This window comes from Lemur catta, chromosome 9 (genome assembly GCF_020740605.2).
Source record: "Lemur catta isolate mLemCat1 chromosome 9, mLemCat1.pri, whole genome shotgun sequence".
NCBI lineage: Eukaryota > Metazoa > Chordata > Mammalia > Primates > Lemuridae > Lemur > Lemur catta.
Window position 1 is genome coordinate 79,638,595 of NC_059136.1, and position 26,942 is coordinate 79,665,536.

Below are 26,942 nucleotides of genomic sequence, written 5' to 3' on the forward strand. Positions count from 1 at the left end.
GATTCATTTTGCTTCTTAGAACTATAATATTTTTTTTTTTTTACTAGTTTTGGAAAGTTTTTAGGTACCATTTTTTCAAAAAATTTTCTACTTTTCTACTCTTCTTTTAGAACTCCAGTTACACATACATTGAACCCTTTGAAATCTGTCCCACAAATTTCAGAGGCTCTGTTTATTTTTCTTTAGTCTTTTTGGATTTATCTCCAAGTTTCCTAATTCCTCCCTCTGTCCTCTCCAATTTGCTCTTAAGCCCCTATAATAAATTTTTCATTTCAGTTATTGTATTTTTCACATCTGACATTTCCATTTGGTACTTTTTTATATTTCCTTGTCTCTGTTGAGATCCCATATTTATATAGTTATTGATATATTCCTTTAATTCCTTGAACATCTTTATAATAGCTACTTTGACATTTTTGTCAACTAAATTTAATAGCTGGGCAATTAGGAGTCAGTTTCTATTGCCTTATTTTTGAGTGTGTTTTACCCCTTTCCTGTATTTTACATGTCTTTAATTTTTGTTTGAAAAAAGTGGACATTGTTGAAAACTTGGATCACCTTTCTTCTGCAGATTAATATTTTTGTTTTGTTTTTGTTTTTTTGATCTAGTAGTCAATTAATTTCCTGGACTAAAACTGCAAGCTTTGTCTTCCCCATGGGGATATCCTTCAGCTGATATCTCCACTCAGTTCTTTCACCTTCCAGCTGCAGCTTTTTCTCTTGTGGACCCTGTGCCTGCATAATATAGTAGAAAGTGAGTTCTTTGGGCTGAGTTTATGCTCAGATTTGGGGGCCCATCCTCTTTGCTTTTCCTAGTTTCTAGCATTTTCTCCCCTAAATATCTAGCTCATCTGCCAGCCTTACCCCCACTGACACTTCAGGCTAGTAAAGCCTTGGCTTTCTGTCATTGGAGCTGTGTGAAGATTAGGGACTGCGTGAAATCCAAAAAGTATCAGATTGTCAAATCTCAGCTGAGTCTCAGTGGTCTCTGTCTACTTATAAATTGGGCCCTCTAGAGTCTCCCTTGTGCATGTGAGGTTTAGCAGTCAGCTGGAATTCGGGTGAAAGATTCAGATTTAATGTTGTACCACTTCTGCAGCTCTCTTGCTTCTGGGATTTATTCCCTAGATGTCTAGCTCTTCTGCTAGCCCTAAACTCTTTCTTCTGCCTCCTCCAGCTGGTAAGACTGCAATTTTCCACCAGTGGAACTATAGGAAGTAGGGGATACCCTTAGGCAGGAAAACCATAAACTCATAATTCTTATTGTATATACTTTTGGTCTTTCGAGGGAAAACTCCGCCATAGTACCTGCACATTCCAGTGTTATCAAAGGTTTTTTCTTTTTTTTTTTCTAGATTTTACATTGATATCTTCAAGGGGCTTCGTCCAATGAATTCATTCTTCAGTTGTCAGAAACTGGAACTCTAGCAATTGTTTTTAAATATCCGTTGAATTGACCTATTAATTAATTACTAACTGCTAAACTTGACATCTGTTGAAAGAAAATATTTCAAAATATGGGCAAATCTATAAATATAAGATTTTCATTACATAATTGATGATACAAAAAGACATTGGCTTAAACAAAAGAAATGTATTCTCACAGTTGTGTAGGCTTTAAGTCTGAAATCAGAGTCGGCAGGATTGGTTTCTTCCAGAGGCTCCAAGGACGAATCTATTCTGTGCCCTTTTCTAGCCTCTTGTGGCTGGTTTTCCTTGGCTTGTAGATTCAGCATTCTAATCTCTGCCTCCATCTTTACGTGGCCTTCTTCTCTGTGTCTGTATATTCTTCTTTACATGCTCTCCCTCACTCTCTTCCTCTCTCTCTCTCTCTCTCTGTTTAGCGACAAAGTCTTGCTCTGTCACCCAGGCTGGTCTCGAACTCCTGGGCTCAAGTGATTCTCACCACACCCTCAGCCTCCCGAGTGACTGGGATTACAGGTGTCAGCCACCATGCCCAACTTGCTGTCTCCTGTAAGGAGACTTGTTACTGGATTAAGAGTCTACCCCAAATCCAGGATGGTCTCATTCCAAGATGCTTAAGTTACACCTGCAAAGACGCTTTTTTTTTTTTAAATCCAAGTTTCACCTCTGGAGACAAAGACCGTATTTTTAAATGTCACATTCAAAGGTACTAAGGCTTAGCACTTGGACATACCTATCTTATGGGGGACACTTTTCAATTCACTATATATCTCTTATTTACTTAAATCTGTATTTTTGTTGCTTTCATCAAGTTAGGGAGTTTTTAACCATATTTTCTTCAAATAATTTTTTTTTGTTTTTTTCTCTTATCTTCTCCTGGGACTTCATTTACATGTATTTTTTATATTGTCCCACAGATTTCTTGAGGCTTTGTGCAGTTTTTTCTCTGAGCTTGAGATTGTACAATTACTATTGACCTGTAAGTTCACTGACTCTTGTATCGGCTTTATCCAGTGATTTTTATTTTTACTTTGGATATTATTGTTTTCATTTCTAGAATTTCCATATGGTTCTTTTTATTAGCTTATGTTTCTCTGCTGAGATTCCTATCCATGCATTCATTGTGATGGATATGTTTTCTTTTCCATTCTTTGAGTATAGTAAGCATAAGTGTATTAAACACCTTTTCTGCTGATTTCAACATTTCTGGTATATTGAGTTTGGTCTCTACTGCTTGCCTTTTCTTTTGAATATGAATCACCTTTTCCTGTTTATTCGAGGTTTCAAGTAATTTTGGGTTGCATCCTGACTATTGTAAATGATATGTTACAGAGACTCTGGATTCTGTTACTTTCCCCTGAATAGTTTTGAGTTTTGTTTTCTGAGGCATTTAACCTGGCTGGAGTCAAACTCCAAACTTTGTCTTTCTTCTTGAACTTTCTTTTCTCTTGGCCTCTGGGACAGTGGTCTTTCCTGGCTCTCTGTCAGCTTCTGTGACAAATGTTGCAAAGAAGAACCTAATAGAGTTGTCATTTAGGTGGTTACTGCTCCCTGTTAGAGTAGCTTCAGTGGAAACTTTTTGTAATGAAGTGAATAATAGGGGAGAAAGTTGAGATAGTGATAGTAATACTTTCTTAGAGTAAAAGTACAGATATCTAAAAAATAATCTTTGATGTTTGCTACTATGAATTTGCAGCTTAAGCAGCAACTTATTTCTACTTAGCTTTTGCAAATCGAGTAGCATGTATTGATGTGTCTTGGTTCAGGCTTCTTGGTCCCCATTACTAGGCTTCTTATGCATAGGCCTATATTATAATTTTTTGCCCTCTAAAACTCTAACTGAAGGAGGAACCTTTAACTGTTCTTTTCATGATGCTTTGGATAGTGTGATTTTCCAGCCTCTTATGCCAGAAATATTTTTTACTGCATCCATTTCTTTTCCCATATCAAAGGTAGAAAGTACTAAATTTTGCCCATAACTTTGTTTTTCTAATTAAGAGATAATTTAATCTCCACTGATTCTCTTCTTTCATTGTTTGAAGATTCTTTTAATATAAAATTCTGATACACATAGAAAAACTTAAGTTTTATCTATCGTCTACTCTAGTAGGCTCTTGGCTTTCTTCAAGTCTCTTTAATTCTTAACACTAAGGGTTTTGTTTCCTATTATAAATGGCTGTTAAAAGAGAATTTTAGACTTTCAGAAAAGTGGAAAAATAGTATTAAATTTAACATTAACAGTTGTATAACCATTGTCTAATTATCAGTACCAGGAAATTAATGATGATATAATACCATTAACTAATTTACAGACCTTGTTCAAATTTTGCCAGTATTCCTACTAATGAACTTTTCTGGCCCAGGATCCAGTATGGGATCCCACATTGCATTTAGCACTCTTAAGTCTCTTCTAATCAAGTAATAATTTTAGTCTTTTATAATCTTGACACTTTTGAAGAACACTGATCACTTATTTTGTAAAATGTTCTTGAATTTGAGTTTTTGTAATGTTTTCAAATGATCAGATTGAGGTTGTGCATTTTTGGTAAGAATATTATAGAAGTGATGCTCCACCCTTCTCAGTGCTCTTTACATGACTCTATTTATACCATAATTGTCTTAAGTATTTCCTTTATATACATTGAGAACCACATCAGACAGTATTATCATTTTTGCTTCAAATGTCAAACATAATTTAGAAAATTCAAGAACAGAAGGAAAATCTGTTGTCTTTACCAATATTTTTACTCTTTTCTGTGTTTGTTCTTCCTAATGGAGTCCCAAAATTCCTGCCTTTATCATTTTATTTCTGTTTCAAGAACTTAATTTTAGCCATTATTTCAAGGTAGGTATGCTGGCAACAAACTCTCAGTTTCCTTTTATTTGAGAATGTTCGGGGTTCCCCTTCATTCCTCAAGGCTGTTTTTGCCAGACATAAAAATCTGGGTTGATGGTTCTTTCAGCACTTGGGAAATGTCCCAATTCCATCTGGTGTCAATGGTTTCCATTGAGAAGCTGCTGCCATTCTAATTGTTTTACTTCTATAAGTAAGGAGTTATTCTCTCTCACTGCTTGTGAGATTTTTCTTTATCTTTAATATTCAGAAGTTTGAGTATTATGTCTTGGAGTGGATTTCTTTGTGTTTATCCTGTTGGAGCTTACCCAGCTTCTTAAAAGTATAGGTTTGTTTATATGTTTTACCACAGTTGGATGAATTCTCAACCTTTATTGATTTATGTATGTATGTATGTATGTATGTATGTATGTATTTATTTATTTATTTATTTATGAATGACAGACTCTCACTTTGTTGCCCAGGCTAGAGTGAATACCATGGCGTCAGCCTAGCTCACAGTAACCTCAAACTCCTGGGCTCAAGTGATCCTCCTGCCTCAGCCTCCCGAGCAGCTGGGACTACAGGCATGCGCCACCATGCCTGGCTAATATTTTCTATATATTTTTAGTTGTCCAGCTAATTTCTTTCTATTTTTAGTAGAGACGGGGTCTCGCTCTTGCTCGGGCTAGTCTTGAACTCCTGAGCTCAAACAATCCATCCACCTCAGCCTCCCAGAGTGCTAGGATTACAGGTGCAAGCCCCTGCACCTGGCCTCAACCATTATTTCTTTGAATTCTTTTTCAGTCCTATCCATTATCTCTTCTTCTTCTGGGACTCTTGTGATACAAATATTAGATTGTTGTGCTCTTACAGACCCTTGAGAGACTCTGTTTATTTTTTCTCAAACTGATTTCTCTTTGTTTTTCAGGTTGGGGAATTTATATTTTTCTATCTTCAAGTTAATTGATTCTTTTCTCTGTTCTATTTTTCTGTTAAGCCCATCTATTGAGTTATCTTGTATTTCTTTGGTGAGACTATTTTTAAAAATTTGTTTGAGTGTGATGACTACTTTAAAATATTTGTCAGATAAGTCTAACATCTGTGTCATCTTGGTGTTGGCATCTGGTGATTGTCTTTTCCCATTGAGGTTGACATTATTCTGCTTATTGATATAGGAAGTGGTTTTCTATTGAATTCTGGACATTTTGGGTATTATGTTCCTAAAACTTCTGTTTTAGTAAGCCTCTGACATTGCACCAGCTAGGGAATAGGGATGCCAACTTGTTACTGGAAGTTCATGTTTTCCATCTAGCTTCTGTTGACACCCTAGTACGAAGAGGGATACTTGTTACAGCTAGGTGGTGGTGAATGTCCTGACCTCCCACTGTGCCTCTCCTGACACCACCTGGGCAATGAGGGTTAGGGTGCCTCATCACCAGGTAGAAGTGAAAGTCCAGGGATCCAACAGAGATGAAAGTTCAGAGTCCTCATTTGACCTTCTTCGTCACAACTCTAGCAGGGGAGTTGGGTCAGCTCATTACAATCTGGTAAGGATGAAAGTGTAGGCTCCCCATTTGACCTTTACTGTTACGGCCATTTTTTCTCTGGTGTTTGCCTGGAGTAGAGTTGTTATTGTCTAAAAGTTTTCTATATTAATGGATTATTCCTTTCCTGGTCCTTTGGTTAGAGAGAGCAGGCTTTCTTAGGGTTTTTATTTTTTCCTATATCTATTGGCATTTTTTCAGGTTGCTGGCTTCTTTAGCACCCAGTCTAGGATATGTAAGGCAAAAAGAAAACCCAGGAATTCACCACTGGAATTATTCCTTAGGACCCAAAGACTCTAGTTGGTCTTTCTTTCTCCCTTTCTGAGTTCTCTTATGTTTGTTTTATATTTAATATCCAGAATGCTTGCACTTAAGCAGGAAGGATAAGGAAAAGTAACTCTATCTGGAGAAGTTATAAATGGTCTTTCATCATGAATGTAACTGTATTTTAAATACAAATACATATTATATGTCTCTAAAATCTGCAATTCCTGAGTAGAAAGCACCATATTCCAGTATTTTTATTAAAAAATTAAATGCCATTATTAATTAAGGCAGCATATAATGAAAAGATTTGTAAGGTCTTGTCTTTGATACCCATTTTCTGAAGTGATATTCAATACAGGAGAATTCTAATACATGAAAAGTTGTAGAGTTGGCCCTATTGAAAGAAGAGTTTGTATTACTTTAACTTTGATGGTATACTGAATGCCTATATATAACTGTAATTTTCCTTTGACCTTGAAGAGAATTTTTCTTATTAAAAGGTTAATTTTTTACAAAGCCCTCTAGATTTTAATGTGGTTTGTTTTGCATATGTAAATGAATGTATTGTGGGTATATCAAAACATGAGTAGTGTTATAGAAATGGAAAACTAGAATAATTGTGTGTGTGTGTGTGTGTGTGTGTGTGTGTGTGTGTGTGTGTGTGTATAAATAGCTGCCTGCCAGCAGGAGTGAGAAACCTGCAGCCTTAAGGCCACATGGGGCCTTCTAGGTCCTTAAGTGTAGCCTTTTGACTGAATCCAAATTTTACAGAACAAATCCTTTTAAAAACGGTGCGGTAGAGAAAGATGAAGCTTTTCTTGTCTCCTTTGGTGCTTAAAAAAGAACAATCTTGAAATCCGAAGGCCATAGGTTCCCCACTCCTGCCTGGCATTAGTCAATGGAAACCAAAAAACAAAAATGTTTAAAATTTTTGTCACATACATGCTCATCACTTACAGTAAGAATGCCATTATCTCCCTTAACAATACTGACAACGTATCTGTTGTGTTTGTTAGGCAGTTTTTATCTGTGGCTTATACTAGAAATAAATCTTTACACATCACTGCCAGATTTTGAACACCAAATATAAGCATGTAATTTTCAAAGCTTATCCCAAACATAGAATTTCTAAAAGAGAGAAAAGATAATTGCAAGTTGTGTCTCAGTCTGTGTAATGTGATTTCATTCATTCATTTATCCCTATCTCTTTAGAGGCATTAATGTGATAGGCATATTGCATTTAGAGTGCAACACAGAGTATGCATCAACTAAGTCACTGGTGCATGACTGAGCATGTTAAATGTATATTCACATATTTGTTGCAAATGAATAGATACAGTGTTTGTTAGTTATGAAAGGGATTGGGGAAAAATATCTAAGAGAAACTCAGTAATAGACATTATTCTAATTAATATTGTTAATTATATATCTTAGCACTTATTTTATTACATTTTGAAGGGATGTGTTATAATCATAATAACTGTCTGATATTGTTTTAATCCTAACCATGTGCCAGCCACAGTTCTAAATACTTATCATGAATAAACTAATTTAGTGATTGCTTATAAATTAATTCATTAGTTATAAATAGAACTATCAGTAACATAATGTAGATTTGTACTGTTGACCATAGTTGACCCAAATAAGTCAGATAATTTACTTGTCATCAAGTGATCTAAAAAAAGTATTTAAGAAATGTTTAAAAGCAACTTTATTTAGGTCAATATTTATGAAGCAAATCTATTTTGAGCCTTGCCAAGAACATGCTATTCTGCATTAATAAAGATTTAGGTCTTTTGTACAGCTGGTGTGCAGACTCTGCAAGAATCAAGCATGTTTTGAGTCTCCTAACATTTAGTGTTAAACTTTTGGTCTTTAGCTCCTTGCCGTCTTACACTCTTCTGTGCAGGGCTTCTATGCAATGCTGCGATGGAGTCACTGCCCACTGCTGTGAAGTAGACCCTGTAGTTAATGAACCTAAGGTGTGCTAATCAAACATGTTTTCCTGATACAGTGATTGTGTTATGTACCACATATGAATATACAGGCCTTTATCTTTCCTTAATGATCTAACAGGCAACTTTCTTTAAACATGGGTCTTTTTCGTACCCTCCTCATTTTTATTCCACAGGGGTGGCCATTCAAAACATCTGACAGACAAGCAGTTTACCAGTTCCCTGGTGAGATTACTAAAATATTTAGTAGTCTTGCAACATCAAGGAACTTCAGCCCTGTAGGGAACAGTTTGATTCAACATTTTTTTGGAGATGGGGTTAGAGAATCTGAATTTTCATTTGGATCACCCCTCATATTTTCAAACAGGTATGAAAAAATTCAAATACCTGGCTTTTTATGTTAATTACTTTAAGACTTATGGTATTGTATTTCTCAAATTATATGAATAGTTGAAGTGGTTTATGTCTCTCTCTTCAGGAAAAAGAAATTCACTGAAGAGAGATCAGTGTCAGAATGTACAAGTATAGTATCTCATCTGGACTTATGGGATTAAAATCAAACTAGGATACTTACTTTAAAATAAAAATTATTATAGATTTGGAAATTTCAAAGAAAGCCATGTTATTTAATTGACATATTGGAAATTATGACTCGCCTTTCAGTGGAATAATTTTTGTAAATTCATGAGAAAAAAATAATTTATAGTAGTTGATGGTGTTATAAATTCAGAACAAGTTCTACAACATTATAAAAATCAAGACTGGTCACTTATATTTTAGAGTGTGAAAGGTAGCAAAATTATGTGATTTATAAATAATAAATCTTAAAGTAAACATAAGGAGATGACTTTTAATCTAAAATTATCTTTATTCATTTTTCTTTCAGCAAAATCAAGGTCCTGTAAAATTGTATATTGGAATTTCTAGGGCCACATTTGTAGGAACACACTGCTTTGTTCTAACAGAAAGATTTTACCCAATTTTGAAGATTTATACATTGCAGAACATAATAGAATTTTATTGCCCTAGTTATTTCAACATAGTGTTCTAAGATTCCTGGTTCCTGCTAATGCTTTGACTCATAGGAAGCAAAGATTTAGAAGGGTGAATTTCAATGTCATTCACATTTTTTTTTATTTCACAGTTTTGGACACTAATGCTTTTATTCCCAAGAAGAAAACATATACCTGAAAAGAGCCATATCAAACTTGTTTTTATCAGTCATTGGTCAAGTATGTAAAAAGTGACTGTTTCTTAAGGTCTTTTATCAGCATATTATTATTTTTTGTTCAATTCAAAGTTGGGTCCTCAAGCAATAGTTTCATATGTTTTTTCACATATTTTTATCTGGTTTATTGGGCAGTCTCAGTGCAATGAGGGTATAACATGATTTTATATTTCTGCAGTCAGTTTCCTCTGTGCTTTGTCAAATTTCCCATTGATGTTCCTTTGTGATTTCTTTGGCAAATCTCATAGTTTTCTGGTTACTTGTAGTTTTTAAAAATGTAGTCCAGTTCAGTATAAAATTCCAAGTTCTTATCCCTTCATTGCAAGCCATATGTTTTGGCTCAAGAGACTTAGAGGAGGGCGGGTACACATCAATCTCTTTCTCTCCTCCTCTCACTCTAGTGTCTTTGAGTGTTTTTGGTTGGCAGGGTAGGGGCTTGATCTGGTTCTCAGACTCTTTCCTGCACACTCTACCTCTGTTTCATGGCCTTACTCCTCTGGTGTGGGGAGGGGAACTGGAGTAGGGGAAGGTGTCACTCTTAGCCTGGATTCATCCACTGCTGGTGGTCTCCACTGTGGGTTTCCATATAGATTATGTACATGGTTTTCTTGAGTCAGTGGTCAGTTTCTCCCAGCTCACTCTGCCCCAAGGGCAGCCATGTTTCCATGCTCCGGAACCCCTCTGTTGGTGGGTGTTACTCTGGCTGGCCTAAGTAGCCCTTTGGCTTCTGCTAGATTTTCTTTCATTCCCCTCAAGGGCTATGGAGATCTAGAGTGAGTAGGTCTTCCTTTATCCTTTTCATTTTTTTAGGTACCCTTCATGCCCAGGACTCCTTCAGTAAGCTCTCAGATATCTCCACGCCCAGTCTCTGTGTTTTCATACGCTTCCAAGCTGCCAGGGACATATGTCAAGCTAATACAAAATTTATTTTCAAAGTGGGCTGACATGTTCAATTCTTAACAAGTGTCCCGCCAGGGAATGAAATGTCAGTCTTTCTCTCATGCAAGTATTCCCACTGTATCCCAGCTATTCTCATAGAGCTACCTCACTAACTGGAAGTACTATATTCCTCATCAGGCTGACAATCCCATGATTCCCTTCTGTCTACCTCCCCATCCTTTGTTCCTCTATGTATTCTTTGTGATTCGACCAGTTGTACTGACTCATACAAGAGGGTAGGGGATAAGGCCTAGCCCTAAATGTTGGTAGCTCTCTAGAGCTCCTTTTATTGTTGGCCATGGGTTTAGTGTCAGTTCTGGGATAATAGTAGAAATCTTGCTGGAATTAGATTCTTTTGTGAGTGATAAAAAGCCCAGTGACTTAAACAAAATAGAGATTATTTTTCAGTCACATAAAAGGCCCATAAGCTTGCAGTCTAAGGCTGATATGATAGTTCTTTTCCATGAAGTCCTCAGGGACCCAGGTTCCTTCCAACTCACCACTCTGTCATATCTAGGTTTTGGTCCTTATTTTCATGGTCAAAGATGGTAATATCTATACTACAAGCAGCAGGTTGGTGAAATGGGTAAAGAAAAGAAAAAGGCACTCACCTAAAGTCTCCTTTAAAAAAGTTTCCACAAACCTGCCACAGAATTCTTCCATCTACAGTCCACTTAGTGACATGGCCTGTTGTAGCTACAAGGGAGCCTGGGAAATATGGTTTTTATTGTGAGTATCCCAGTGCCCAGCTAAGATTGACAGTGGAAGAATAGTGAGGGACAGCCAGCAGTCTCTGTCACTTCACTGGCCACTGTGACATCTTTGGAGCTGTGTGCTATCTTGTACCTTTACATTTATCTTTCATATACAAGTTATATATATATATATATATATATATATATATATATATATATACACACACACATACACTAATATTGAATGTCTGCAGGATGCACGGTATTTTATTAGATACTTATAGGCTTACGATGAATTGTATACAGTTAGGAGAAAAGTTAAATCTTTCAATAATGGTATCTGAGCCACTGATGGAAACAAAGTTTGAAGCTTATCTTTTTGACTGGAATTGTCTTGTCCTTTATAATTTTCATTTCTCTTGGGGAAAAAATAGAGCTGCTATAAGTCGGTTGGCATATAAGTGTGTTGAGTGTCACTGTTTGTATTTAGGAGAGTGTCATGTCTTTTATACAGACTTCCAATTGATGTCAAAAGGGTGATTATATTTTATTAAATTTAAAGAGAGCATGTTTTATAATAGCACTATATCAGACATAGTGGTTTAACTATACCATAAATGGTTGTTAACTGTAGCTATTATAGTGTCACCATTTATTGGCTTTGCATAAACCTGTTACGTGAGAAGTTTCATTTTCCCCCATCATACCTAGCTGACACATAGTAAACAACACTTCTACATTCTTGAGCTCATATGCATTGACTGAGCTTTTAATTTGCTCAGAAGGTATAATGCAGTGAATTAGAACCGTTGTCAAATCTTTTTCCCCAAGGTTAACTTGGAAAAAATATTTTTATAACAAAATCTTTATAGTACTTTGGAAACAAGGCTTTTATATTGACTTGATTTGAGCTCTAAACTATTTTTATAGATTCCCAGGAGGAAGTTTCCCTACCTCCAGGGAAAATGATGGCCATTCTTAACCCTAGTGGTTTAAAAAAGTTGAATTATTAAACCATTAGACTAGGGTTCATATTGTTGTAATTTTCAGTCAGATCCATATTATATATGACAAAGTAATTGTGGGCTATATTCTGTAATAAAGGTATGTGGACATTATGCAGCAAGTAGAATAAAACTTAAGACAAGGAACTAATTCAGGTATGTGTTTTAATTTTCTTCCTCACAAATTCAAGATTTTCACTTAAGCCTTATCTTAAATCTACACACATTTAACAAATTGAGTAAGTTCTTCCTTTAAAAAACCAATTTTCTCTCTAATATAATTAGTGGGACCCCTTTTTCATTTTACAGGTATATTTTCATTAATTTATCATAAAAGCAATGTTCTTATTACTTTATTAGCTTATAATTTAAAAAAACACTGAAAGAACTTTTTTGAAGGTAGATAAATAGAAGGATGGAAATTTTCTTAATAGGAAGGTGGACTCACTCTCCTCTATCCCCATATACCCTCCCTCTGATATGGAGTGTGTCTTACATGTGGTTTTAATAATGGTTAGTTGTATTTAACTCAATGAAAAATAATATTATGGCAACTTTATTTTGGACTATGCATTACAAATCATTTCAATTGAATTCAATTTGATTGCAATGTCAAAATTTCAAACAATATGATATAGTTTTATATAAATATATATATTTAACAGTGGTTTTGTAGGGACTATAATGTAGAAATAGAAGAATGTCACCATCAATTAAGTGGCAATCACATACACACAGAGTCAAAGATGAGAGAACAGTCAGGCTGACGACTTATACTTGAGCTCTTTATGTATCGTGCATTATGAAAAGCTGGACCTTAAATATAAGTGTAGCATTTAGTTGTGAATTTTCCCACTAGCTGTAATGTAAGCGGTGGACCCCAACCTTTTTGGCACCAGGGACTGTTTTCATGGAAGATAGTTTTTCCACAGACTGGGGGTGGGGTTAGGGGGATGGTTTCAGGATGATTCAAGTGCATTACATTTATTGTGCACTTTGTTTCTATTATAATTCATTGTAATATATAATGAAATAATTATACAACTCAACATAGTTTGAGGACTCCTGAATTGTAAAGTACTTTGTATAGCATTTCCTAAACTCTCTTAAAACCTAAAAAAGACTTAAGATGGAATTAATAGATTATTGATAGATATTGGAGGATTCCAGTAAGTTTTTAAATATTTGAAGTTTGGTCTGCATAAATTATTTGAATTTTTCTTGAAATCTAGACCCTTTCTTTGAAAAAGGACCTATTGCATCTGGCTCCCTCTTAAAACGGTGTTCAGCAGATTGCGTGTGTTCTGTTATAGGTTCACTACTGTGATAGACAAAGTGGCAAAGAGTATGTGACCTGTCTGACATTAGCCCCTGTGCAGATGACTTTCCATGCTATTGGAAACTCCATCGAAGCCAGCCATGACCAGGTATAATATGCCACTGCCATTTTGCTGTGTTATGGCCCCGCTCAGAAATCGGAGGCCATCAAAATGGAAGCTATGTGCACACATACAGCTTTGCTTTCCTTAATGTGTTACCTGCTGGCACCATTTGCTAGAATTTTGAAAAAACAAAATTGTTTGTGTTGGGAAACTGATATCCTAGAAGATTTAAATTATTTTAGACTTCTTATTTGTAGTCCATTATTAATTTAAATATAGAATTCTCTTATAAGAAAGAAATAATTGCCCTAGAAGTTATTTTTAATCTTTAATAATTATATATGAGAGGAAGGACCAACAAAACAATGTAGATAACACTGGAATCTCACTATAATATGCTCATTTGGTTCTGTTGAAGAAAGTTGTATAGAACAGATATATACAGTCATGCATCACTTAATGACAGTAATGTGTTTTAAGAAATGTGTCTTTAGGTGATTTTATTATTGTGCAAACATCATAGAGTGTACTTACACAAACCTAGATGATATAGCCTACTACACACCTAGGCTATATGGTAGAGCCTGTTATTCCTCGGCTACAAACCTGTACAGCATGTTACTGTACTGAATACTGTAGGCAGTTGTAACACAATGGTGAGTATTTGTGTATCTAAACATATCTAAACATAGAACAGGTACAATAAAAATATGGTATTATACTCTTGTGGGCCCACCATGGTATGTGCAGTCTGTCATTGACTGAAACATCATTATGTGGCACATGACTGTATATGAAATAACCATGTGAATTTGCAGAACCCTCAGCTTAGTCCCACAACTTGGGATATTATTGAAATGAAGGTCCAGTGTTGTTTTTACTTTTAAAGTTTTATTCTGAAATAAAGCTAAAAATCTGTAAAGTATATTGTTTTTTAATTAAAAAATTCATTTGATCGTTTAAATAGCAACTTGAGCATATATCCTGTTTATAAGATAATACATATTTTCAATTAAAATAATCATCACATTAGACTAAACTAATGGTCTAGGTCATAGAATTTCTAGTCTGGAGTCAGAGTAAACAGACATACACAGTTTACTGTATGACTAACAAGCTATGCTTTCTAAATTAACCATTCACATACAGAATAATTATAACCCAATAACCCACTTTATATCCATTTTTCAGTAAATTTGAGGACTTCTGATAGTCTTACCTGACTAATCTTTTTTCCATCTAGTAGTGCCTCTTGCATGGGAAGAATAAATAGTGTGCCTTCTCAAACTCATAATTTATCATTGTTCAACTCAAGACCAAGGAAAACATTCTTAAGGGTACATCCCTCTCTAGTCCAATCATTATTTGTTAGTTGGTGGGAGGTATTATGGTATTCAGGAATTGGTAGCCAGAAAATCTATCCATAGCATAGATTAGCTGCGGCTACTTGGGTGGATTTCTATCACCTCCTCCTGACTCTGTTTCCTGGAATGTTAAATGAAGGAGTTGGGTTAGATGACTACAAGGTCCATTCCAGTCTACCATTTTATGATTCTATAGCTGATCTTCCTGTTCCTTGTTGAATGAGCCCAACCAAAAATAAACAGTTACAGCATGTTGATCTGGAAAGCAGCTTAAAGACCACTCCAGTGCTTCTCAGGCTTTTACACTCGCTGTAGCCCTCGCTGCAGAAGAGAGTACAGTAGGGACCTGAGGGGCATAGCCTAAACTAACGTACAGAAAGTTTTACGTTTCCTTGTATAAACTATAATTTAGCTATAGGCTAGATACTAAGGATACATGGGGTAAGATAACCCCATGTATCCTTAGCCCATGGGTATCTTACCCCATGTATCTAACCATGTTAGACATGGTTCCTGTTCGCAGCTTTACCCCTTAGAATATTTAGCAAGTGCAGCATAGCTACCTCTATATCTGTCTCTATATCCTACTCTATGGTGGAAACAAATAACAAGAGCAGCCTGGGATACCCATTCTGCAAAGGTCTTCTTCTGAGGCTGAGCAAAGAAATGGAGGAGTATATCAGTAACCCACACATCTGAGAAAAGCAACTCACTGTTAGCAGAGCCGGCATGTTGCTATAGAGGAGCACTAAACTGGGAATGGAGACTGGGATCAAACCCAGCTTTGTCATGCATTAGCTATGGGACCTTGTTTCTTTACCTCTTTGCAAGCTGGCTTCTTATGTAAGATGACGAGGCTGGTTTAGGCTTCTGTCCAGTTCATTTGCCAAGGTTCAAAATCCAGGGCTGCTGTCTGCCCATATGGCACCTTTACAAATTAGGGGGAAAAAAACTGCCTCTTCCTGGAGGCATTTTACTAGCATCTGACAGAATAATTTTTAACAGACAAATCCGCAGTAACTACAGTGCAAATGGTGCCCCATTGAGCTGTGCAATGTACAACCTGCACAACTGTACATGGGTTATACTCCATCTCTCTGGAATGTCCATTATATTCAATGGTAAGTAAATAGAGACATTTTTGTATTAAAGCAAATACAAATATAGATGACAAATTTGCATGAAATTTTAAGATAAAAAAAGAAACTTCGAGGAAACGTTTTGGTAACAAATTGGTGAATGAATAAATGACTAGAGCCATGACAGGAGTAATCATCCTGTGCATCAAAAATACTCCACTATGGTGGCCTCAGAGGTGCAAAGTGGGGTAGTGGTGTGGTCAGTACTCCTCCAGTACCTGGATAATTGGGTTCCCCGGGGAAAGGAGACAGAGTAAACCTCCACTCCATACCCTCTGGCCTTTTTACATTGTGTTGCCATTTCCTCCTCCCCAGCCCGAGAGTCTGTCTAGGCAGAAGGTACTCCTTTGCCATGGCAGCATAAACTTGATCTCTAGGTGGAAACGATGGACCACAAAATGCTTTTTCACCCATTAATTTGTAAATGCTAGTAAACAGGCAGACATTTTAAATCAAGAAAAATTATGATTGTCTGAAAAAAACGTTTCTATTCCTAATCCATTTGAGCCAATACAGTTGAACAAACAGAATCTGTATTCTGAGAAAAAAAGTATTTGTCAGATTTTGAGGTAGTCCTTCTTATGAAACTCAGGTTGTTCTTCCTTGTGTAGAAAATAAAGATGAGAAATGGAAGAACTCTCTAGTCTTGAGCCTTTATAACTTCTCTTCTTACTTTTTTTTTTTTTTTTGAGACAGAGTCTCACTCTGTTGCCCGGCTAGAGTGAGTGCCGTGGCGTCAGCCTAGCTCACAGTAACCTCAAACTCCTGGGCTTAAGCGATCCTTCTGCCTCAGCCTCCCCAGTAGCTGGGACTACAGGCATGCACCACCATGCCTGGCTAATTTTTTCTATATATATTTTTAGTTGGCCAGATAATTTCTTTCTATTTTTAGTAGAGATGGGGTCTTGCTCTTGCTCAGGCTGGTTCTCTTCTTATTTTTAAAAAATTTAATTCTAGGAACTCAATGAAGTAGAGACTAAATGTATCACCTGGTGCCCACTGCATTGAAAAGTAATAGAACAGGGACGGTTAGGTGAAATTTCTCTATCAAAGGTTAGTACAGATATGCAAAATGGTCAGGACAAAGATTCAATGTCATCTATGTGCTGGTGTCCAGACTTAAGGAACTGTTAGTTCTCCCCGTCCCCCTACCACACTTGCTGTCTCTCCTCTGTGTTTTCCTTTCCCCTATCCTGGTGGATGTCACCACCACCCTCCTGGTTGCCCAGGCCCTCCTGGGAGCTGTCCTTGACTCCCCACTGCCCCTCACATGCTACACCCAGTCCCAGTATCTCTTCCTCTGCGTTACATCTCTGATACAACCACTTTTCAGCACCTCCAGTGTTACCATTCCAGTTTACGTCACTATCGTTTTTAACCCAGATGACTGCAGTAGCTTCTAAACTAGCCTCCTTTTTTCTAATTTTGTTCCACTGTGGTCTATCTTTTACATAGTAGCCAAAATCATTTTTAAATTAATCAGATCACATTGCTCAACTGCTCAAAACCTTCCAGTGGCTTCCTGTCACACCTACTACAGAATGCAAAATTTTTGTTAGGGCATCCAAGCCCTGTGTGATTTGGCCCCTCCACATCTCCAACTTCAGTTCCCACCACTGTCCCGTTCACTGATGCCAGTGTCCCAGTCTCACTGGCCTTGTTGCCAGTTTCATAATGGTAAAACCACTCAAAAGGCTACATACTGTAGATGCCATTTGTATGACATTGTGGAAAAGTCAAAACTATGGGGGTAGGAGACAGCTCAGTGGGTGCCAGGGGCTGAGAGTACAGAGAGGGACCGACTACAAAGGATTTGAGGTGATGGAGCGTGCTACATTGTGACTGTGGTGGTAGAAACATGACTGTATACATTTGTCAAACTCACTGAACTATACTCTAAAAAGGGTAAATCTTACTGTATGTAGATAATACTTGAATAAACCTAAATTTAAAGACAAAAAACCAGATTCATTGTTTTTTCAGTTACTCACACAGTACTGACCCTGAGGAAATGTGAAAGGATGATGTTCCCAGGCCTCTCCTATACTCTCTGGGTCAGTTGGATCCACCTTGGAATGCACTAAATTTAACCCATAGCCTGGTTTAGAGCTTCACCAAATGCCAGTGATTAGTTAAGGCCTGCTTTAGACTTCCTAGAATAATTATTAGTCTCCAAAAAGTGGTCTAAGCCCACTCCTGTCTGACTTCAGGGAAAAGGTCTGTTCCCATTTGGGAACTCTGACTTCTCATCCAGACAGTGGGCAGTCGTTCAGGCTGTGTTTGCCTGGAGGTCCCCATGGTGTCTGGGAGAGAATGTTCTACATGTGTTTGCCTTATTCATCACAACAAATGTGACATTAGAAATTCACATTGGTTTAGAATGTTTAATTGTCCAGAACAAAAACATAGTTTCAATTTCCAGATAACTAATTTCTTCAGCAAACATGAGCTAACTCTGAACAACTGTGTGGGAGGACTCCACTAGACATCAGAGCATGCAAAGAAAACTAACTTACAGTCTTAGTCCTTGGTCAGCCAATTGTCTGATGAAATTTAAAAATTGTAGATCATATTGTGGTTTCAATGATGAGTGATAATTCTTATTTCTAAGTTGAGTAAAGAACAAATTTATTTTTTTTAAGATTGAGCTAGTGAGGGTTCTCAATATTTTTCCACATACTCTATTTGGAAATTAAAGTTATATTGGTTGGTGTATGTAATTAAAAGCAAAATCCTTAGTAATAGTGCAGAAAAGTTTTGGAATTTTCTAGCTTGGTATAACTCACCCAGTAATCTTTACTCTCTCCTTTTGGCCTACACCCTTTGTGCATCTTTCTTTATCATTTCAGATGTTACTGAGAACCTCTTCCTGTCTGTCTCCTTTAATTGCATCAGTCACCTTCTAGTTACAGCCCCAAAGTCATAAACCTCCTTCTCTATCTTTATGTTTTCTTTTTATTCATCTTCATTCTGATCACATTGTTAATATCACTAATCTCACAAAGATTGTGAAAGTAGATGTAGCTTAGTGAAAATACTTTAGCTTAATTTCTAGTTAATAGTTTTACTGCTGCCTACCTTATTGTATTGAGCTTAGGTTTGGAACTTACTTGCTTCATATAAATAAAAGAATGAATTAACAAATCAACCACCTAACCAAGCACTAACCAGCCAGTGAATTATACCAGATATATGTTAGTATTTACCTTAATCTGACTTCTAGTCCACAAAAGCAAGATTACCATATAGAGTAAATGACAATGCATTGTTAGCACATTAGAGATGCTCCTCAACTTATGATGAGGTTACATCCCAATAAACCCATTGTAAGTTGAAAGTACCATAAGTAGAAAATGCATTTAACACACCTAACCTACCAAGCATCATAGCTCAGCTCAGCCTGCCTTGTCGGTTGTTTACCCTCGTGATCGTGTGGCTGACTGGGAGCTGCAGCTCGCTGCCACTGCCCAGCATCACCAGAGTATCGTACCGCATACCGCTAGCTCAGGGAAAGATCAAAATTGAAAGTATAGTTTCTGCTGAATGTGTATTGCTTTCACACCATCGTAAAGTTGAAAAATCCTAAGTCGAACCATCATATTATGAGTCGGGAACCATCTGTACTTGGAATTAAAAATAAATGCAATAAGGGAAAATAAACAAGAACCAAATTTTTATATAGTGTGTTACCATGTGCTAAATATTGTACTAGGCTCTCCACATATTATTTTGCTTAATTCTCACAATAATAAGGTATAAACTGTAGCAGTTGTATATTTGCTGCATTTGCTACATTGCCTTTCAGAGTTTATGTCCAGATTGGTAAAATTAAGCTGAATTGTTCCCAGTGTGTGTGCTTTGACTCTGAGTGAAAGAACAGCCATTAAGTGTAACAATTTACAAATCTAATGGGTATTCTGTTCTATTTTTGATTAAGTTCTACTCATAGGTTATATTCTAATTAATTAAAAGTCTCTTTGCCTGAATAATTATGCCATAATGTCTTACAGTTATATGGTATTTTAGAGCTAAAAGAGGGAAAGCCTTCTCACATATTATCCAAATATATATTATCACAACAATAATATATTGATTAACTATAAACTGTGTACAGAATTTTTGCAGTACTAATGGTCTTAAGTGATAGTACCTATACTCCTTGGCCCTTGAGGTAATTATAGTCTAATGCAGTGTATCAGCCAGGATCCTTTTGGCTGCAAGTAACAGAAAACCTGACTCATACTGGCATAAATAATAAGGAACCTCATTATCTCACATAACAGGAAGTTCAAAGGAAGGGTGAGCTCCAGGGTTGGTTGATAAAGCAGCTCATTGATGTCAACAAGGACTCAGGTTTTCCCATTTCTTAGCTCTGCCACCCTCCACTGCATCCTCTGACTCATAGAAAGATGGGCCACAGTACTTCTCTGTGTCATGTGCAATACAGCCACGTCCAAAAGGAGACATCTGATCTTGTGTCTTGAGCAAAGGTATCTGTACCAGGACTCCCTCCAGCTATCTTTCCCACATAGCTCATAGGCCTGGCTTGAGTCGGTCTGTGCCCTTCTCTAAACTAGTCACTGGCAGGAGAAATAGAACCACCACTGGCCTAAGTGCTTGGGGTGAAAATGGTTGTTGAGGAACCACAGGGACTACTACATGAGGGATCAAATGTCATACATGTAATTTAAAATTTTCTAGTAGCCACATTTTAAAAAATAAAAAGAAACAGTATGTTTTATTTAACCCAATATATCTAAAATATTGTTTCAACATGTAATCAACTTTTAAGATTGTTGAGATATTTTACTTTTTTTTTTATACTTGAAATCTGGTATATATTTTACACCTACAACATTCCTGATTTTGGACTACCACATTTCAGGTATTCAGTAGTCACATACATATTGAATGGCACAGGTGTGCAGGATGAAAGCCAAGGAGATTGTGATTTGATTCCTGCCTGTGTCTCTAATCTCATCTTTTACCATTCACCTGTGCTTAACTTATACCCACACTTTCTGCTCTCCCGTGGTCCTGAGCCACCACGTCGCTTGCTTTCGTGCATCTGTCTTTGCTTGTGCTATGCGGTGCCTGGCCCACGCTCTCCTTGCTCGTAGGGGAACCTTAATTGTTGTGTCTATCAGAGTCAACCAAGACATCACTACAGTCAATAGGCCTTCCCCAGACCTATAAAGAGAGTTAAAACTCACCTTCCTTTTTGCTCTAACTGTACTTTTTACATTATCCCATTATTACACTTAACCAAACTGCATCTCATTATCTATTTTCGTGTTGGCCTAACCCCAATGGGCAGTGACCTCCTTGAGGTCCAGGGCAGGTCTTATTCAGCTCAGTATTTTCAGTGTCTATCCTCTGGCACTTAGAAAGCACTCAATAAATGTTTATAGGTTGGAATTAAACTGGATTTCTAAGAAAATCAGAATGACTTGGATTGGGTAGAATTCATCTGATAAAATTAGTGAGAGAAATAGAATGTTTGGCCTAGTAAGCTTTCTCTGGTGGTGGCCCTATAGGGACATTTTTTGTGAAAGGATCCCAGTACTTCCAAATGTTGACCTCGGAGTATTCCCATATTCCTATAGAATACATGAAATTGTCCTTAGGAATTCATTATATATTTCCATTAATTCTTTTACCTACTTATAAATTTTAATTGTTCTAGCCTATCACGCATATGAGTACATCCTTGGTGTCCTAAATTACTTTCTTCAAGTAGCCAGGGCTGCCTCATGATTCTAGCATCCGCAATGTAGTACACACGTCAGTATTCACTGAATAGTGTCATTTGTGACTACATTCCTCAGCATCTAAAGAGGCACAAACATCATAGATTTGAGCAACAATTACCCAAGGCTAATAAAGATTTTTATTAATATAAAAAATATTCTTAAGTGACATTGTGTAACAACAGACCCCCATGTCATCATCCTAGAGGAATGGCAGTGGGTTCTGGCTTGCTCTGTATTACACAGATTCAGTGTAGGTTTTGAACTTTCCTGTTTTGCTTGCTCTGCATGTGTAGCAGTGCTGAATGCTATGGGATGTGGAAAGATTGGTTATGATCACTGCCCTTGGAAGCTTCTAGGAGATCCTAGAGCTGCCAGAATTGAAAATATAACTTGATGTTTACTTTTTATGTGTTAGGGTACTAAATGAGATATATTAAAAAGGAGCATCAACTTTAATGTTTGTTTTGGGAAAGTGCTTTCGTATTTGTTGATTTTTATATTTTGAAAGATTTCCTCTACCTCAAATTTATCCCTGATCATAGAACTAAAATTTCTCCTGCTAGTGTTTCACTTCATTGTATGAAATTTTCATTTTACACAAATATATCATAGAGTTAAACAATTTAATCATATCTTCAGAAAAAAACATCACAGCAGGAAAAGTCATGAGGAACTTCTTCTCACCACTGGATAGATCTTATTCATTGATGGACTAGAACAGGAGTCAGCAAACTATGGCCCTTGAGCCAAAGTCAGTCTACCACCTGAACTAAGAATGCCATTTACATTTCGAAATGGTCAGAAAAAAATCAAAAGAAAAATAATATTTCATGACATGTGAAAATTATATGGAATTCAAATTTTAGTGCCTGTAAATACAGCTTTACTGGAACACAACCACAGCCATTGATTTTGGCATTGCCTATGGCCACTTTTCACCGTACAATGACAGAAATGAGTAGTTAGAGACTTTATTGCCTGCAAAGCCTAAGTATTTACTGTCAGCCCCTTTACAGAAAATTTTGCCAATTCAATGCTACAATTAGAAGGAAGAAACATTAAGCATTCACCTTTTGAATTTTGTATTAAGTGTTACCTTAAGCATGGGCATTTAGAGAGCTCATTCTCTTTCGGAAAGGAGCCAATTTTCTGGAAATATTGCCCATGTTATAGCACAATTAGACTTGACTGTGAATTTTGGATTTATTTACTCCACAGTAGGAACCAATTTTATTTTCTGAGGGAATAATAAATAAGTCTGTCTTCATCAGTATTCATCAGAGCATTGAAAGAAAGTTTGCCTGTAGCAAAGGTTACTTTTGTCTCCTTGCTGAATGAAATCCCATTTAGAAACACTTCATAGCTGGACTTTTTAGTTTTTTAAAGTAGTAGAGAATATTCTGTTGTTTTCATGGTGATCTTTCAGTTCTTTCATTTCAGATATATAAGCAGTTTCCAGAACCAAGAGTGAGTTATAGGGGAAGGTAGTGAGAAGATTGAATATTATGTATTTTATAACTGACTCATAATTTCATTTATGCTTAGTACAGCGTGACCACATTTCTAAGAGGTTGCATATATCCAATGATATTGTGCACACAAGTGACTTATTAATTTGAGCTATAAAATAATTTTGGACTAGAGTCAAAACCCACGAATTTACTTATTACTTTCCTTCTCCCACAGTTTTTTCTGAAATGATGAATAACAGCTATTTTAATCTGAAAAAAGCATGAAATTTTAGGTTTAAAAAATGACTTTTCACACTAAAAAAGACTAAAATGTATGGTTATTTAATCTGTACCTCAGCTTACCTGTAGCTCCATGTTTCACAACAGGTTATCTCTTTGAACATAATTTCATGTTCATGATCTCTTAGGAGCTAAATTAAAGTATAAGTATAATCCAAAGTGTTTTCTAGATTTTGTAGTAAGTTTTGTTTAATTTTGGACCTGCATGCATGCTCTATGTCAGCAGTTACTTACTTTTTAATTCAGTGTTCTAATTCTTAATGTCTCTTCTAAATTCAAAATATTTAAGTAGGACTTTAGCATTCCTACTGTTCTATATGTCTCTATGTCTGATGTTGATTTGAAGATCATTGGGGAAATATTCTTTAAAAAACCTTTCTGTTAACACTAATGAATCAATCCAGATACATTATTAAACCAATAAATACCATATGTATGTAATTGGCTAAATGGATGTGAAAGTTATAGTGGAAAACTGTTGCCTATATAGACTTTTTAAAAGTGATGATCAATGAAATATAGTTCCCTAGGCCACAGATTTGAGAGCATTATTGCCCACTGGAGGTCACTTTTACAACCTAAAGAGTATTACCTTCCTCGTAAACTCAAATTATGGTGTTGTGCATGATTTATTACACTACTTAAAACTGAAAAGCAGTAACTTCTCTCCCTTTGCAGTATACCTTCAATTAAGTCATGCCTCTCACCATGTCCAAAATTCCTTCTTAGACAAACCAGTTACTGGTTATTTTTCAAGATTTTAAGTATTATTCTAATAGTCATTTGGCCTGCTCTCTTTGTTTCTAAGTTGACACCTAATGCCTTTCCAGATCACATATTTTTAACATACCCTTTAGTTAATTGGCTGCTCTTTTGCATCCTCTGATGGAAGGAATTTGAAGGTGTTTTTAAACCCCCAAATATTTAACATATGTGAAATTAAATTACAAGGCCAAGGTCGTGATAAAAAATGTCTTCTGTTACCCTTCATACATGGTACAGTAATACACTCCTAGCAAACTGAGGTCAGGTTCACTACTGTTTGGTAAAAGGTGTCACCACTCTACCAAGACCCATAAATGTCTCTCTTTAAAAGACTTACGTGCCTCTTGGCTTCCTCCCTGGTTCACCTAACCTTACCTGCAGAGAGAGGTCACGCCTTCACATAGGTTCCTGCCATAGTGGGAAGCATATAAGAAAGTTTTCAGCTCAGGGAACAGATTGCCTGGTGGTCAGTCCACTTGCCATTATTACATTTCTGCTTCCTAGATGACTATTTGCTGTGATTCTTACCTAGAATTTCCTGACTATCTGTTTGGCTGGTCCTACCTACTTAATTTGAGCTCTGACCTCTGGTTACTTAACCTAGGGTCTGCCTTGTTGGGTTGTTTTGGGCTACAGATACTTTTGTACTCTCTGATTGTGTACTGCTTAACGGACCCTTGACATCGGCTCCTGACTATTTGCTATTCTTGTTTGCATCTAACATTTCAGAGACTTAATTGTTCTCACATTTCTCTCCAAATCCAGACCTGCCAGAAATTCCATTTTCTAGATTGACAGAATTCCATTTTATCATATTCTATAACTATTATGAAATCCAGAGAATATCTATCTACTTGCCAACAGAAATGATATTCACTGTGTCCCCCAATATTATTGTACCAATTGTTAAAATGTTTAAATACTTTCTTACCACTTAGCAAATAGCTGCTGCCTCATTTTTCACCCCCCTGCCACTGTAGACTCTTGTCTGGTACCTCTGGGACCCACAATCTAGGAACTAATAGATCATTGCTGGGCCCAGCAATTTTCAGGACTCTGTTTTATTGTCTCATTTTTATTGATCAGCTTCCATGCTGCACTAATTATTAAACATTGTTAAGACCACCTCTGCTTTCAAAAGTATAGGTAAGAGTTAAATTCTTCAAGGAAAAAAAATCCAAAAGTGATCATTTCCAAAGATTTTTGAAAATTTTCGTTGGAAATCAAGAAGCATTTTAGTTTATTCATTCAACAGTCATGTTTTAAACACTAGCTGTATGTCCACCACTGTACTAGATGCTAAAAAATATTTTTTTATTTTGTAAACAAGGAAAGCCCTCAAATTGAGTGTAATTAAAAGTTGGAGACATGGGTAGATGAAGGTGGGAACTCTCTGTAACTCATGTTCAGTTTTGCTGTGAACCTAAAACTTCTCTACAAAATAAATTTTTAAAGAAAAAAAATAGTTGGAGAAAGAACAAAACATATACAGAAAACAATTGAAGGCCAATTGCAAACCAACATGATTTTGTGTCAGAAATGTTTTAAAAATCTATGTATGTGTATATGAATATTAAAAGGCTGTAGAGTATAGGAATGATTGAGAACAGAAGAATTCACCTGATTAAGCTTTTGTTAGGAGTTGGTGGACCAAAAATTGAGAGATAAATTATAAGGACATTCCACATAGGGGAAACAGTATGAGAAAGGATAGAAAAATGGAAGTTGGCAAAGAATATGTAGGGAAAGAAAAACTCAACTTGGTGGGAGTTCCAGGCATAAATGATGTTGCATGAGATCCAGGCAGTTGAATTCTTTCTTGAAAGCTAGGCTGAGCAGTATGAAATTTATGTTCTTCGCAGCAAAGGGTCATTCTTCAGTCAGGAGCAAGGGATGTGATTATGCCAGTGTCTATAAGATCAGTGTGGCAGCCAGATGCAGGACTGGCTGGTGGGAGGAAGGCTTCTATCATAACAATTCAGGAATGGGTGCTGGTCATCTTGGCGGATGTGGCTCTGAAAATGGCAAGAAAAGCAGCATTTCTCCCAGAGAGACATTGCAGAGAAAGAATCAGCAGGCCTTGGTGAGCAGCTTAGTATGAAAGAATTAAAAAGAGCAATTAAAAATAGCTCTAAAGGCAAACTACCAAAAGGGCAGAGTGAGAGCTGGGAAAATCCTCTTTCCAAAAGCAACAATAGAACTGGACAAAATTGTCAGAAACAGCAATTTTAGGACTCTGAAAATTGATAAAAGGCATTCAAAAAATTGAGAAGCATTTATTCATAGGAATAACTACAGAACTCCAGGTAAGAAAAGTAGGATTTTGTAGTGTTCCTGCCTGGAGATGCTCCCATCTCCCACCTCCAGACTCGGCACAGTAGTTCTACAAGGGCAAGGAAAGCCATGAAAATCAGCAATTTCATTGAAGGAGTGGCTTTCTTTGATATGAAGTGGAATGTGAAAAGCCTGATGCCCAACAGCTTTGTAAGTAACAGTAGACATCTCAGTAGCAAACAAACAAGAAAGGCTAGCTAGCAGCTCAGTGAGCCTGATGTTACTGTCTTGGTTGGGACCAGCAATGGACCAGCAGACGAGCCAGAAATTTATTGGGAAGATTTGGGAAATGGCACATGATAGGAGGCCTTGATAAACTCACCAAAGTGCTTTAAATACATACAGGAAGCATCAGAGAGGGCTCAAGCTAGCTATACCCTCTGGCTAACTGAAATTCTGCACAGATGCAGCAGAGACACAAGAGGGCCTAGCAGAAAGTATTAATAAATGCCAGGGCATACCTGAAAACTGCCTGAACTTGTAATGTGCTGCCCAACCCAAACGCAGATCCATAGGCAGGGGGTAGAAGCTTTACTGGCTCAGAGTGTTTGAAACATAACC

General features: G+C 36.7%; 1 protein-coding gene across 8 annotated transcripts in view; it reads left to right on the forward strand.

Annotated features, from left to right (window-relative positions):
- The window catches only part of STAU2 (staufen double-stranded RNA binding protein 2), a 295,401-nt gene that overhangs the window by 182,915 nt on the left and 85,544 nt on the right, over positions 1-26,942 (forward strand). For 7 of the 8 annotated variants that reach the window (XM_045561383.1, XM_045561387.1, XM_045561382.1 and 4 more), the window contains one exon: positions 13,207-13,320. The exons of the other annotated variant lie outside the window; for it this stretch is intronic. In XM_045561383.1, coding sequence (XP_045417339.1) covers positions 13,207-13,320 — 114 coding nt within the window. The remainder of the gene's footprint in view (positions 1-13,206; positions 13,321-26,942) is intronic. 8 annotated transcript variants of the gene reach the window in all.